We start from the raw sequence: 14,785 nt of genomic DNA on the forward strand, positions 1-14,785 counted from the left end.
TCGCTCTCTCCACCGCCAGCCCCCCGGCCCGCTCTCTACGCACCCCCCGCCGGGACAGGGTGCCCGGCCGCTCTCTCCACCGCCAGCCCCCCGGCCCCGCTCCCTACGCACCCCCCGCCGGGACAGGGTGCCCGGCCGCTCTCCCCGCCGCCAGCCCCCCGGCCCCGCTCCCTACGCACCCCCCGCCGGGACAGGGTGCCCGGCCGCTCTCCCCGCCGCCAGCCCCCCGCCCCGCTCCCTACGCACCCCCCGCCGGGACAGGGTGCCCGGCCGCTCTCCCCGCCACCAGCCCCCCGGCCCGCTCCCTACGCACCCCCCGCCGGGACAGGGTGCCCGGCCGCTCTCCCCGCCACCAGCCCCCGGCCCCGCTCCCTACGCACCCCACAACTGGCAACGCCCAGACCCCTCCCCCCAGCTCTGCCCCCCCCTGCAAACACTAACGGGCCCCTCCCCCCAGCTCTGCCCCCCCCCGCAAACACTTACGGGCCCCTCCCCCAGCTCTGCCCCCCCCCGCAAACACTTACGGGCCCCTCCCCCCAGCTCTGCCCCCCCACAAACACTCATAGGCCCCTCCCCCAGCTCTGCCCCCCCCCGCAAACACTCACGGGCCCCTCCCCCCAGCTCTGCCCCCCCCGCGCGGCCCCTACATGGCGCTCCCGGCCGCGCTGGAGCCCGTCGCCGCCCCCGGCCCCTCAGCGCCGCCCGGCCCCCGCCTCCGCCATCTTCCCGGCAGCCCCCGCGCCGCGCCAGCCCCGCCCCGGGAGGCTTCTGATTATGCTAATGAGGGGGCGGGGCACCTGGCGGAACTCGCGGCCACAGGCACCGGCGCGTCTCAACGGGGATTGGCCGACGCCTGCGTGACGTCAACCACCCCCCCCAGGGGAGACCTGGCTCCTCTGGGAGGGGGAGTCACCCCTCCCCCACCCCCCCGCTCCCCCACAGATCCCTCCCCCCACCATGAACCCCCCTCCCTCCCCCCAGAGATCCCCCCACATCTCCCACCCCACCCCCACCATGCACCCCCCACTCCCTCCCTCCCCCCCACATCCTCCCCTCCCCCCACCATGAACCCCCTTCCCTCCCCCCAGAGATCCCCCCACATCTCCCACCCCACCCCACCATGCACCCCCCAGTCCCTCCCTCCCCCCACATCCTCCCCTCCCCCCAGAGATCCCCCCACATCTCCCACCCCACCCCACCATGCACCCCCCAGTCCCTCCCTCCCCCCACATCCTCCCCTCCCCCCAGAGATCCCTCCCCCCACCATGCACCCGTCTCCCTCCCCCAACATCCTCCCCCCACCCCACCATGCACCCCCCAGTCCCTCCCTCCCCCCCACATCCTCCCCTCCCCCCAGACATCCCCCACCCCCCATGCACCCCCACATCCTCCCCTCCCCCAGAGATCCCTCCCCCCACCATGCACCCCTCTCCCTCCCCCAACATCCTCCCCCCACCCCACCATGCACCCCCCACATCCTCCCCTCCCCCCACCATGAACCCCCTTCCCTCCCCCCAGAGATCCCCCCACATCTCCCACCCCACCCCACCATGCACCCCCCAGTCCCTCCCTCCCCCCACATCCTCCCCTCCCCCCAGAGATCCCTCCCCCCACCATGCACCCCTCTCCCTCCCCCAACATCCTCCCCCCACCCCACCATGCACCCCCCAGTCCCTCCCTCCCCCCACATCCTCCCCTCCCCCCAGAGATCCCTCCCCCCACCATGCACCCCTCTCCCTCCCCCAACATCCTCCCCCCACCCCACCATGCACCCCCCAGTCCCTCCCTCCCCCCCACATCCTCCCCTCCCCCCACCATGCACCCCCTCCCTCCCCCCAGAGATCCCCCCACATCTCCCACCCCACCCCCACCATGCACCCCCCAGTCCCTCCCACCCCCCACATCCTCCCCTCCCCCCAGAGATCCCTCCCCCCACCATGCACCCCTCTCCCTCCCCCAACATCCTCCCCCCACCCCACCATGCACCCCCCACATCCTCCCCTCCCCCCACCATGAACCCCCTTCCCTCCCCCCAGAGATCCCCCCACATCTCCCACCCCACCCCACCATGCACCCCCCAGTCCCTCCCTCCCCCCACATCCTCCCCTCCCCCCAGAGATCCCTCCCCCCACCATGCACCCCTCTCCCTCCCCCAACATCCTCCCCCCACCCCACCATGCACCCCCCAGTTCCTCCCTCCCCCCCACATCCTCCCCTCCCCCCAGACATCCCCCACCCCCCATGCACCCCCACATCCTCCCCTCCCCCCAGAGATCCCTCACCCCACCCCCACCATGCACCCCTCTCCCTCCCCCAACATCCTCCCCCCACCCCACCATGCACCCCCCACATCCTCCCCTCCCCCCACCATGAACCCCCTTCCCTCCCCCCAGAGATCCCCCCACATCTCCCACCCCACCCCACCATGCACCCCCCAGTCCCTCCCTCCCCCCACATCCTCCCCTCCCCCCAGAGATCCCTCCCCCCACCATGCACCCCTCTCCCTCCCCCAACATCCTCCCCCCACCCCACCATGCACCCCCCAGTCCCTCCCTCCCCCCCACATCCTCCCCTCCCCCCACCATGCACCCCCTCCCTCCCCCCAGAGATCCCCCCACATCTCCCACCCCACCCCCACCATGCACCCCCCAGTCCCTCCCACCCCCCACATCCTCCCCTCCCCCCAGAGATCCCTCCCCCCACCATGCACCCCTCTCCCTCCCCCAACATCCTCCCCCCACCCCACCATGCACCCCCCAGTCCCTCCCTCCCCCCACATCCTCCCCTCCCCCCAGAGATCCCTCCCCCCACCATGCACCCCCCTCTCTCCCCCCAGAGATCCCCCCCACATCTCCCACCCCACCCCCACCATGCACCCCCCAGTCCCTCCCTCCCCCCACATCCTCCCCTTCCCCCAGACATCCCCCACCCCCCATGCACCCCCCACCTCCTCCCCTCCCCCCAGAGATCCCTCCCCCCACCCCCCACCATGCACCCCCCCTCCCTCCCCCCAGAGATCCCTCACTGCTCCCCCACCATGCACCCCCCACTCCCTCCCTCCCCCCAGAGATCCTTCCCCCACCCCCACCATGCACCCCCCACTCCCTCCCTCCCCACATCCTCCCCCCGAGATATCCCTCACTCCTCCCCCAACCATGCACCCCCACTCCCTCTGTCCCCACCCCCCACCATGCACCTCCACTCCCTCCCTCCCCCGAAAGATCCCTCACCCCACCCCCCACCATGCACCCCCTCCCTCCCTCCCTCCCCAGAGAGATCCCCCACTCCATCCCCTCAGAGATCCCTCACCCCACCCCCTACCATGCACCCTCACTCCCTCCCCCCAGAGATCCCCCACCCCACCCCCACCATACACCCCTCCCCCACTCCCTCCCTCCCCCACATCCTCCCCTCCCCCGAGAGATCCCCCACTCCCTCCCTCCCCCACATCCTCCCCCCAGATCCTTCACCCCACCCCCACCACGCACCCCTCCCTCACTCCCATCCTCCCCTCCCGCCGAGATCTGTCACCCGTCCCTCACAACCTGTCCATCCCCGAATCCCTCCCTCTCACCATCCCCTCCCCCAAGAGATCAGTCATCCCACCCCCACCATGCACCCCTCCCCCACAACCTGACCCTCCCACCAAGAGATATCACCCCACCCCCCTCCCCCTCCCCCACAGCCTGCCCTTCCCCCACTTTGCTCCCTCACTTCTTCCCCACACCCTCCCCCAAAACCCACCCCCACACTTCCCTGGAGAGATCCAGCTCCTCTGGGACCCCCATCACCTGGCTCCCCTCCCCTTCCCCCACAACACATCCTACCCCCAGCTGGAGAGACCAGGGATCCAGCTCCTCTGGCGTGGCTTCAGCTGGCCCCCACTCCTCTCCCTGCACAGACACCTCACACCCCCACTGGAGGGAGCAAAGAGCCATCACCCTGTCCTCCTGCACCTCCACACACTGCATCCCTCCCCAGTGCCCCCTCCTCCTCCACCACCCCCTCCCTGGAGAGACTGGGCAGGCAGTTCCTCTGGTCCAGCAATCACTCTGCCCCCCTGCCCTGGAGAGAGCAGGGAGCCGGCTGTTCTGGTCCAGCAATTACCATGCCTTTCCCCAGTGCCCCCCATACACATCTCCCCTGCCCCACTCTCCACTCCCTCACTCCCCACACCCTCCCCCAACACACACCAGCCAGAGGAGGTTTTAGTCATTCATGGGTTTTAATTTTAAAAGAAGCATTAATGAGAAACATGCTCCACTGACCCAGGCCCCATCACCCCCCAGGAACCCTAGGCGGCAGGACAGGCAGTGCCCTGCCAGCTGGGCCCCCTTCCAAAGGGCCAGACCACGCAGTCAGCCCCTGCATGAGCTGCAGTGTCCCCCCACCTCCACTCAGGCATCAGCTGTGGGCCCAGCCAGAGGGCCCAGGGGGTGAAGAGCTCTGCCTTCAGGGCTCTCCCCTTCTTGGAGGCACTGCTCCCCTGCGCAGCCACGGGCTAATGGATCACCAGGGTGCAAGGAGAGCAGGAGGTCCAGGACTCCACACAGCAAGGAAAGTGTGAGAACGAGAGAGAGTGAGAGAGCGCGAGCGGGCGCGCACTGGAGTGTGCAGGGGAAAGAAGGGCACGCAACAGCACCTGGACTGTATGCCTGTGTGTGGGTGAACAAGCACTGAGCACGAGGGCCCAGTCTGTGCACAAGCACGTGCAAAGAGCAGATGGGGGCGGGTGGAGTCTGGGCAGATTCCCTATTTGCACAGCACAACTCCTCAGCAGCAGGTGCTGGCAGAAGAACCGGTTCAGGAGGAGACCCTAGCCTGTCCTGCAGAGCTGCTTGATCCTTGTAACCAAGAAGTCCCCTCTCCTTCCTCAGAGGCAGGAAGAAACTGCCCCCTTGTAACAATTAAGGATCTGACTCCCACCCTGACAAAAGCCACCCGAGTGCCATTGTGGGAGGGGGTAACCTCACTGGACTGCAGCATCCCTCCTCTCAGCCACCAGGTGGAGTGGGGGGTATGGGACTCGGAAATAGGGGCCACAGTCACTGCCCCTGCCCTCCTGCTGGGCATCAGGACTCATGCTACAACAGCAGACTTGGGTCCCTGTGGACTTGGGGGGGGTCTCTGTCATCAGCCCCACCAAAACGGCTGAGCAGTACAGCCCAGTGGCCCGGGCCGGCGGGCTCTGCCCAGAATGGCATGGGTTCTCCCGGCTGGCGGGGTTCGGAGGCTCCGTGGGCAGCGTTATCTGCGGTACAGAGCGAAGGCCATGAAGCTGAAGAGCAGGGTGAGGCCAGCCAGGCAGGAGGTGGCGGTGGCGGTGAAGACATGCCGGTATTGCAGCTGGAAGTACCACAGCACAGCCAGCATAAGCACAAACAGCGGCAGCATCAGGCTGCCCACGTTGAGGGCTGTGTGCACAGGGTCAGCGGTGGCCCGGAGGCCAGCAGCCATGGGGGCTGGGCCATGCTGGGAGACGTGGCAGTGCAGAACGCTGTTGTGGGTGAGGTGCAACGCAGCCAGGCTCTGAGCATCGTCCCGCAGCAGCTGGCCCTGGTAGATCAGACGCACCTGGTGCTCCTGGCCTGGGAAATGGGCCCTGAGGTGAAAAACACAGGGAGGGAAACGTCACAGTCACAGACAGAGTCCACCATCCCTACTTTAAGAACATCAAAACAGCTACACGGGCTCAGCCCAATGGTCCAGCTAACCCACGGTCCTGTCTGCTAACAGGGGCCGGTGCCAGGTGCTTCAAAGGGAATGAATGCAATAGGGTGATTTATCAAGTGATCCATTCCATCATCCTCTCGCAGCTTCTGGCAATCAGAGGTTTAGGGACACCTGGAGCATGGGGTTGCGTCCCTGACCATCTTGGCTAATAGCCATTGATGGATCAGGAACTGATCTAATTCTTTTTTGGACCTAGTTATAGTTTTGGCGTTCACAACATCCCCTGGCAAGGAGTTCCACAGATTGACTGTGCATTGTGTGAAGAAATACTTCCCTTTGTTTGTTTTAAACCTGCTGCCTATTAATTTCATTGGGTGACCCCTCGTTCTTGTGTTATGAGGAGGAGTAAATAACACTTCCTTATTCACTTTCTCCACACCAGTCATGATTTTATAGACCTCGATCCTATCGCCCCTCAGTCGTCTCTTTTCCAAGATGAACAGTCCCAGTCTCTAATCTTCTCCTCAAATGGAAGCCGTTCCACAACCCTAATCATGTCTGTTGCTCTTCTCTGTACTTTTTCCAATTCTAATAAATCTTTTTGAGATGGGGTGACCACATCTGCACGCAGTATTCAGGGTGTGGGCGTACCCTGGATTTATATAGAGGCAACATGATATTTTCTGTCCTATTATCTCTCCCTGTCCTAACGATTCCCAGCGTTCTGTTCGCCTTTTTGACGGCCGCTGCACATGGAGTGGATGTTTTCAGAGAACTATCCACACTGACTCCAAGATCTCTTTCTTGGGTGGTAACAGCTAATTGAGACCCCATCATTTTATATGTAGAGCTGGGATTATGTTTTCCAATGGGCATTACTTTGCATTTATCAGCCGTGAATTTTGTCTGACATTTAGTTCCCAGTCACCCAGTTTGGTGAGATCCCTCCGCAGCTCTTCGCAGTCTGCTTTGTGCACAACCTTCCTCCACAAGGCTCCGTACCCCCATTTCGGGGGGGCTTGGCTGTGCCCAGCTCCCCATGCATCTCCATCCCGGGAGCCTGAATGCAAGCCCCCCGCCACCGATCCATATCCATCCCCGTCCCCAGGCACCTGGCTGCACAGCCTTCCCCCACATATTCCCTTCCAGGGTCTGTCATTTTGCTGCGTGCTCTCTTTGTCCTAGCAGTGTCCCATCATGGTCTCCCCAGGCCAGTCTGTGCTCTTGTGCCAGGGTGTGTCCCACCCATCACCCTGGTCTGTGGAGCTGTGATCAATGGCACCAACGGTGCTGCCTAAGCTACAGGTATGAGCTGGCGCACACAAGCCTATCCCCCTGGGGAGGGATGGCAGCAGAAAGCGGTCCAGGCTCCAAGCCGCGTCCAGCATGTTCAGTGCAGGAGAAAGGAGGGCAAACTGAGGTTCAAGGGATGCCAGAGCCCCCAGATGGGGAGGGCAGAGGCAAGGAGGAGAGGGGGAGCCTGCCTGGCTGTGAGGCTGTGCTCCAGGGCTCCATCTCCTCCCCACAGCTTGCTGCTGCGTGGCTTCTCACCTCTTCAGAGAGCCGACGGTCTCCTCTGGGCACACAGTGGCCAGGCGCTCCGTGTCGTTCAGGAACTTCAGCCTTAACACTATGGTGCGGTCCGTGGGGCTACTGTCTGTGGCCTCGGGGCTGGAACCTATGTCTCCAGGGGGCTGCAGGGGGCACTGTGGAGATCCAGGGCTGGCCCGGTGCCTCAGCCCTGGAGCAATACCGTCAGGCCCATCTGGCATGGCACCTGCTGAAGACTCCGCTTCTTCCTTGGGCTCCCCTGCCGCTGGGGTTTGCATGCTGGTTTCCCTCGACCCATCCTCCAGCAGGCTCTCTGTCCCAAGCTGCCCAGCTGCCAGAGGGGGGGAAGCAGCAAAGATCTGGTCTCCCCGCTCTGAGGTGTGCGTAGAGACCCAGGCAAGCGCCAGCACCAGCAGGATGAGCAGCAGGGCAAAGAGGATGGTGACTTCGTCCCCCACGCCCTCAATCAGAGCCATGGCAGCTGGGCAGTGCTGGGCACAGCAGGATTACCAAACTGCAGAGGGACAAAACAGCAGCAATGAGCCCTGGGAGCCAGTATCCTAGGCACACACCCTCCCAGACAGTGCTCAGGAGCACGGCAGGCCCTCAGCTTCCCACCCAACAGGGACTCTCTCCGGGTTGGGCCCGGCCCACAGGGCACAACATTAATGCCCCAGGGAGGAAGGTCCTGGAGACACCCCCATGCACCTGGGCAGTAAGTGCAGGGTTCAGCCGAGTTAGAGGGATGCTGAGCCCAACAGGCCTAGATCTCTGAGCCTATTTGTTCGCATCACCCTCCCCGTTCGACTCCCTTCCCACTGTCCCCACTCAGGTAGCGCAGTCTAGCTAAGGCTGCCTAATGCTTCCCACTAGCTGCCCCTTTTCAGTTGCTCCTAACTTTGCAAACTTCGACTGTTTTTATTTGGGGAGGGGGGGAAGGAGAGACAGGCTGTGTGTGCGGTGGGAGAAGAGACAGACAGGTACATGCTAGGAGAGAGGGACAGGCAGGGGCAGAAGGGTCTATAAGCACTAGACATGCTCCTCTCCACAGCCCAGAATGGAATTCTGGATTCCTGACCATCAGCATTCCTCTGACGCAAGCCAACAGATGTGCAATCCACTGACAAAGCACGTGTCCCGTCCCACCCCACCTAGTAGCAGACACACACAGACAGTTCCTCCGCTAGCCTGAGTGGTGGAGTCAGAGATGTTAAGACCAGAAGGGAAGTAGTATGATCATGTAGTCTGACCTCCACGGGGAGAGGACTGTGCTGGGATCTAAAGGTGTCAGGGGCCAATATGGTTCCACACGATGGAATTTGTTTTTTCACTTTGCTTTTAAAAAAAAAAGTCAGGTGATTACATTAACAAAAATCTACACTAGAAGAATGCTGAGATTGCAAAGCTGAGCACTCAAAAGATAGGAAATGCCAGAGTTAAGGTTACAAGGGCATCCTTAAATTGACTCCATGTGCATGTACTTACAATACAATCTTTAATTACTTGATCACATACTACATTACCCATAGGACCCCTGACCCTCAATCAGTGTACAGGATGGATGGGGCTGTGGGAATGAATCATGTCTGCGTAGTGAAGGATGCTGTTGTCTTTAGGGCGCATTTCTTGCCGAAGCAGGAAGTGTGTATCCATCCCTCACCCCCTTTACACAATTATTTGTAAATACCCTTCAACGATGGGCACATGCCCACAAGGGCATTCCACCCCACCAGGAAAGTGTGCAGTGAATGAGGCAGGGGAAAACAGGAAGAGAAAGAATGTTCTTGTGGCGAAGGCAATTGAATGCTGTCCTGGAAAACTGGAGTCTGTCCCTGCCTCTGCCATGCAGTTCCTGGGCGATGCTGGGCAAGTCACTTAAACCAAACTTTTCAGTGTGTTCTCATTTTCTGGATGTCTGACTTGAGACCTGGGATCTGATCTGCAGAAGTGCTCATGATGGCAACTGAAGTCAATCAGAGCTGTGCTTTGAACATCTGAAGTGTTATAAAATGCTAAGCTCCTCAGCCGCCAGGCATCTCAAATCAAGCATCCAAAACTAGGGGAAGCTTTTGACAATTTTTGCCTTAATCGCTCGGGCTCAGATCTTCAAAGGTCTAGGTACCTGTCCCAGCCCCAGAGCCTAGTCTATACCCCAGTGTGTAACCAGTCCCCTTAGTGTGCCAGGTCCCAAGGACCCACAGTTCCACTGGGGCAGGTCTGTAGCCGTCAAGGCTCTGAAACTGGCCCTTCAGCCCCAGCGATCCCGCTCTCTCTCTGTGGGTCCCTACAGTGAATCCCCAGCCAGATGCCTGCAGGGCCGCTTCATGGCATCATGCTCCCTGCAGTCAGTATCTGCACTCACAGCAGGCAGCCCTCCCAAAACAAGGTAACATTTTATTGGTCACCTGGCTTCAGATCCTGATAGCAGAGGGGCAAAGGTGAAGGCAGAGTTCAGCCCGGCCAAATCCAGGCCAGGGCTCCCTTGAAACCATCTTGGCTCTCTCCCTTTGTCCTTAGTTCCAGCCAGGTGCCTGTCTCCAAAGGCCAACTTAGCCCAGTCACCTGACCCCTCTCCCCTTTGTTCTCCACCTGGCACCTTTGCTCTGCTTCCCTGCAGAGAGATGGGGAAAAACCTCCCTCCTGGCCACTGGGGATTCCACTGTCTTGTGGATCCTGGGTGGTTTCCAGCCAGTCCTTATCAACCCATTCATGCAACCCCCCTCACCTGCCCCGCTCTCCCCAAGAGCAACTTTTTAACCCTTTACGCTCCATGCAAAGCACTGAAGGAAACTAGGAATCTCCGACTGGGCATCCAAAACTAGTGGAAACATTGAACAATATTTTCCTTACTCTCTCGGACTCAGATCCTCAAAGGTCTAGGCATCTGAACACCCCCTGATTTAACTGAGAGTTAGGTAGCTAAATTCTCTGAGGTTCGGTGCCGTCGTTCCCGATCTATGAACTGGGAATACCACAGTCTAATCTCACAGGTGCGTTGTGAAGAGAAATTCATCTTTTCCCAAAAGTGAAACAACGTGAAATAAAACGAAAACCTCAACCAGCAACAGCCGTTCTAGGGCTCCTGTCCTGACTGGGCATTGTGACCTGGTACATAAGGTCACAGCGTCACACTCAGGCTTGGCCCAGCCTCCTCCTTGCATGGCAAAGGGGCACCCCTAAACGGTCCAACTTTGAGTGACTGGTCTTGCAACCTGGCTGCTCCTCCACCAGACCTGAGCGGTGCTGCAAGCCTGTGTGCCAGGTCGCAACACCGAGAGTGAGGAGCCAGGCCCAGCCCCAGCGGACAGGAGCCCTAGAGCTGCTGCTGTTGGTTGAGGGTTGGGTGAGCTGGCTCACAACCCAGCTCCCACCACCTAGGGCAGAACCTGTAACCAACCCCCTCCCCCGCTGCCACATCTGGATCAAATGAAACAACAAGGAATTCCCAAAAACTAAAACCAAAAATAAAAAGACTTCCCCTGGGCTCGCTCCACAAGATTAGTTCTGCTTACTGACCATCGAAACCCAGCCCTGAATACAAAGCCTGGGATCACACACCAATTAAGGACAAAGAGCATTAAACAGCTACTCACTCAGGGCTTGTCTACACTACCGCGCAGGGTCGATCTAAGATACACAACTTCAGCTACGTGAATAGCGTAGCTGAAGTCGACATACTTAGATCTACTCACTGCGGTGTCTTCACTGTGGTAAGACGACAGCTGACGCTTCTCGTTCTGGTGGCATACCAGAGTGGACGGGAGAGAGCTCAGCAGTCGATTTATTGCGTCCTATACTAGATGCCATAAATTGACCCCCGTTGGATCGATCGCTGCCCGCCTGATCCGGCGGGTAGTGTAGACAAGCCCTCAGTGAGCACCTTTCATTCAGACACTGAATGAGGCAAGAGATCCTGTGGAAAAAGCAGTAAGTGATCACGTACTTAAAGAAAGAAAAGGAGTACTTGTGGCACCTTAGAGACTAACCAATTTATTTGAGCATGAGCTTTTGAGAGCTACAGCTCACTTCATCCGATGAAGTGAGCTGTAGCTCACGAAAGCTCATGCTCAAATAAATTGGTTAGTCCCTAAGGTGCCACAAGTACTCCTTTTCTTTTTGCGAATACAGACTAACACAGCTGCTACTCTGAAACCTGTACTTAAAGAAGGTATTGTCATGCACATGCACAAGGGAGCAAATTAAGGCTATTTCCTAACTTTTGAGTGCTTTACTTTATAAGCTCTATTTTAAATGTAGCTTTTTTGTCGGTTGTTATCATTATTGGTCTTGATGGCGTATCTAGAGCAGTGGTTCTCAACCAGGGGCACGCAGAGGTCTTCCTGGGGGTACATCAACTCATCTAGAGATTTGCCTAGTTTTACAACAGGCTACATGAAAAGCACTAGTGAAGTCAGTACAAACTAAAATTTCACACAGACAATGACTTGTTTATACTGCTCTGTATACTATACACTGAATTGTAAGTACAATATTTATATCCAACTGATTTATTTTATAATTATATGGTAAAAATCAGAAAGTCAGCTATTTGTCAGGAATAGCGTGCTGTGACACTTTGCATTTTTACGTCTGAGTTTGTAAGCAAGTAGCTTTGAAGGGAGGTGAAACTCGGGGGTGCACCAGACAAATTAGCCTCCTTCAAGCGGGACAGCAGTCTGGAAAGGCCGAGAGCCCCTGCTCTAAGGTATGGACACATGTAACTAAAAGAGAAGCTCTAAAGCCAAAGGAATGAGTTTGGGGGCAGGTCTCTGGCCTGTGTGATGCAGGAGGCCAGACTATCTGATCACAGTGGTCCCTGCTGGCCTTGGACTCTGTGAAGAACAAAAGGCTTGAGCCCTGCCCCAAGCAGCTCACAATCTATACACGCGAGGGACGAGGAGGCAAGTGACCACCGCAAGCCAGCCGCCCAGCCTCCCGGCCGTCAAACGCCTCCAGAGGGAGGAAGCCAGCGAACCCTCCAAGTTACTCCCTGCAGGGCCTGCCGCTCGGTCTGGGGAGTCTTTGGGGCACAGCCTATCTGCGCTGCTGGGGAGCACACCACCGGTGGGAAGCAAATTACAGAGGAGGGTGCATGAGCAGGCCTGCCAGAGAGTGCAGGCAGCATTCCCGCAAGAGCCGCTGAGTTGGGAGCCAGAACTGCAGCAGGGAGAGCATGTTAGCTGTGGGGGAGGTTGAACAGGGGTGGAAGCAGGGCACCAGGCTAGGCGGGGTCAGGGTTAGATGGGGGCGGGGGGAAGGGAGGAGGCGGCGAGGGGGCAGGTCGGGCAGGGGAAGGGGGCAGCAGCGGGGGGGCACCAGGCTCGGCGGGGGCGGGGTTAGATGGGGGGCAGCAGCGGGGGGGCACCAGGCTCGGCGGGGGCGGGGTTAGATGGGGGGCAGGGGAAGGGGGGCAGCAGCGGGGGGGCACCAGGCTGGGCGGGGTTAGATGGGGGGCAGGGGAAGGGGGCAGCAGCGGGGGGGCACCAGGCTCGGCGGGGGGCGGGGTTAGATGGGGGGCAGCAGCGGGGGGGCACCAGGCTGGGCGGGGTTAGATGGGGGGCAGGGGAAGGGGGCAGCAGCGGGGGGGCACCAGGCTGGGCGGGGTTAGATGGGGGGCAGGGGAAGGGGGCAGCAGCGGGGGGGCACCAGGCTCGGCGGGGGGCGGGGTTAGATGGGGAGCAGGGGAAGGGGGCAGCAGCGGGGGGGCACCAGGCTCGGCGGGGGGCGGGGTTAGATGGGGGGCAGCAGCGGGGGGGCACCAGGCTGGGCGGGGGGCGGGGTTAGATGGGGAGCAGGGGAAGGGGGCAGCAGCGGGGGGGCACCAGGCTCGGCGGGGGGCGGGGTTAGATGGGGGGCAGCAGCGGGGGGGCACCAGGCTGGGCGGGGTTAGATGGGGGGCAGGGGAAGGGGGCAGCAGCGGGGGGGCACCAGGCTGGGCGGGGTTAGATGGGGGGCAGGGGAAGGGGGCAGCAGCGGGGGGGCACCAGGCTGGGCGGGGTTAGATGGGGAGCAGGGGAAGGGGGCAGCAGCGGGGGGGCACCAGGCTCGGCGGGGGGCGGGGTTAGATGGGGAGCAGGGGAAGGGGGCAGCAGCGGGGGGGCACCAGGCTCGGCGGGGGGCGGGGTTAGATGGGGAGCAGGGGAAGGGGGCAGCAGCGGGGGGGCACCAGGCTGGGCGGGGGGCGGGGTTAGATGGGGAGCAGGGGAAGGGGGCAGCAGCGGGGGGGCACCAGGCTCGGCGGGGGGCGGGGTTAGATGGGGGGCAGCAGCGGGGGGTCACCAGGCTGGGCGGGGTTAGATGGGGGGCAGGGGAAGGGGGCAGCAGCGGGGGGGCACCAGGCTGGGCGGGGTTAGATGGGGGGCAGGGGAAGGGGGCAGCAGCGGGGGGCCACCAGGCTCGGCGGGGGCGGGGTTAGATGAGGAGGGCACCGGGGCGGGGGGGTGGGCGCCGAGCCGGACCGGCGGGACCTGTGAGCCCGGGGCAGACACTCACCCGCCTCCTCCATCCTGGACCGCTCGTTTCCGGCGCCAGCGCAGGGCATCCCGGGACGCGTAGTTCCCCCGGCGCAAGGCATTCTGGGATCTGTAGTCCCCGTCCCGAGCGCAGGGCATCCCGGGACCTGTAGTTTCCCCACTGCAAGGCATTCTGGGACCTGTAGTCCTCGCCCCCGAGCGCAGGGCATTCTGGGACCTGTAGTCCCCGCCCCAAGCACAGGGCATTGTGGGGCCTATAATTCTCCCCCTCCAAGCGAAGGGTCTTGTGGGGCCCGTAATCACATTACACCCTCACCCACAGAGCACAGGGCATGGTGGGGCCCGTAGTCAGATTACACACGCACAGGGCATTGTGCGGCCTTCATCACAGAATCACAGAATCTCCGGGTTGGAAGGGACCTCAGAAGGTCATCTAGTCCAACCCCTGCTCAAAGCAGGACCAATCCCCCACTAAATCATCCCAGCCAGGGCTTTGTCAAGCCTGACCTTAAAAACCTCTAAGGAAGGAGATTCCAGCACCTCCCTAGGTAACGCATTCCAGTGTTTCACCACCCTCCTAGTGAAAAAGTTTTTCCTAATATCCAACGTAAACCTCCCCCATTGCAACTTGAGACCATTACTCCTCGTTCTGTCATCTGCTACCACTGAGAACAGTCTAGAGCCATCCTCTCTGGAACCCCCTTTCAGGTAGTTGAAAGCAGCTATCAAATCCCCCCTCATTCTTCTCTTCCGCAGACTAAACAATCCCAGTTCCCTCAGCCTCTCCTCATAACTCATGTGTTCCAGTCCCCTCATCATTTTTGTTGCCCTCTGCTGGACTCTTTCCACATCCTTCTTGTAGTGTGGGGCCCAAAACTGGACACAGTACTCCAGATGAGGCCTCACCAATGTTGAATAGAGGGGAACGATCACGTCCCTCGACCTGCTGGCTCCTACTAATACAGCCCAAAAAGAAAAGGAGTACTAGTGGCACCTTAGAGACTAATCAATTTATTTGAGTAGAAGCTTTCATGAGCTACAGCTCACTTCATCGGATGCATTCAGTGGAAAATACAGTGAGGAGATTT

The 14,785-nt window shown here is 60.6% G+C and overlaps 2 protein-coding genes across 2 annotated transcripts in view; both read right to left on the bottom strand.

Moving 5' to 3' along the window:
• FASTK (Fas activated serine/threonine kinase) overlaps positions 1-745 on the bottom strand; it is a 30,040-nt gene extending 29,295 nt beyond the window's left edge. The window contains exon 1 of the mRNA XM_074946653.1: positions 648-745. The gene's annotated coding sequence lies outside the window, so the exon portion shown is untranslated. The remainder of the gene's footprint in view (positions 1-647) is intronic.
• A 3,476-nt stretch (positions 746-4,221) lies between these two features.
• On the bottom strand, positions 4,222-13,816 carry TMUB1 (transmembrane and ubiquitin like domain containing 1). Its single transcript, XM_074943477.1, has 3 exons — positions 13,717-13,816; positions 7,225-7,738; positions 4,222-5,602 (listed from the first exon to the last, which is right to left on the bottom strand). Exons 2-3 carry the CDS (start codon positions 7,698-7,700, stop codon positions 5,248-5,250), a joined length of 831 nt encoding a protein of 276 aa, XP_074799578.1. The 5' UTR covers positions 7,701-7,738; positions 13,717-13,816; the 3' UTR covers positions 4,222-5,247.
• Between the last annotated feature and the right edge of the window lie 969 nt (positions 13,817-14,785).

Source organism: Natator depressus, chromosome 2 (genome assembly GCF_965152275.1).
Source record: "Natator depressus isolate rNatDep1 chromosome 2, rNatDep2.hap1, whole genome shotgun sequence".
NCBI classification, from domain to species: Eukaryota; Metazoa; Chordata; order Testudines; family Cheloniidae; genus Natator; species Natator depressus.

Excerpts from the sequence above, each read along its gene's own strand:
- TMUB1 (XM_074943477.1), bottom strand. The coding sequence starts at position 7,700 with ATGGCTCTGATTGAGGGCGTGGGGGACGAAGTCACCATCCTCTTTGCC. Across the intron at positions 5,603-7,224 it reads ACCGTCGGCTCTCTGAAGAG|GGCCCATTTCCCAGGCCAGG; the intron begins GTGAGAAGCCAC and ends TTTTCACCTCAG.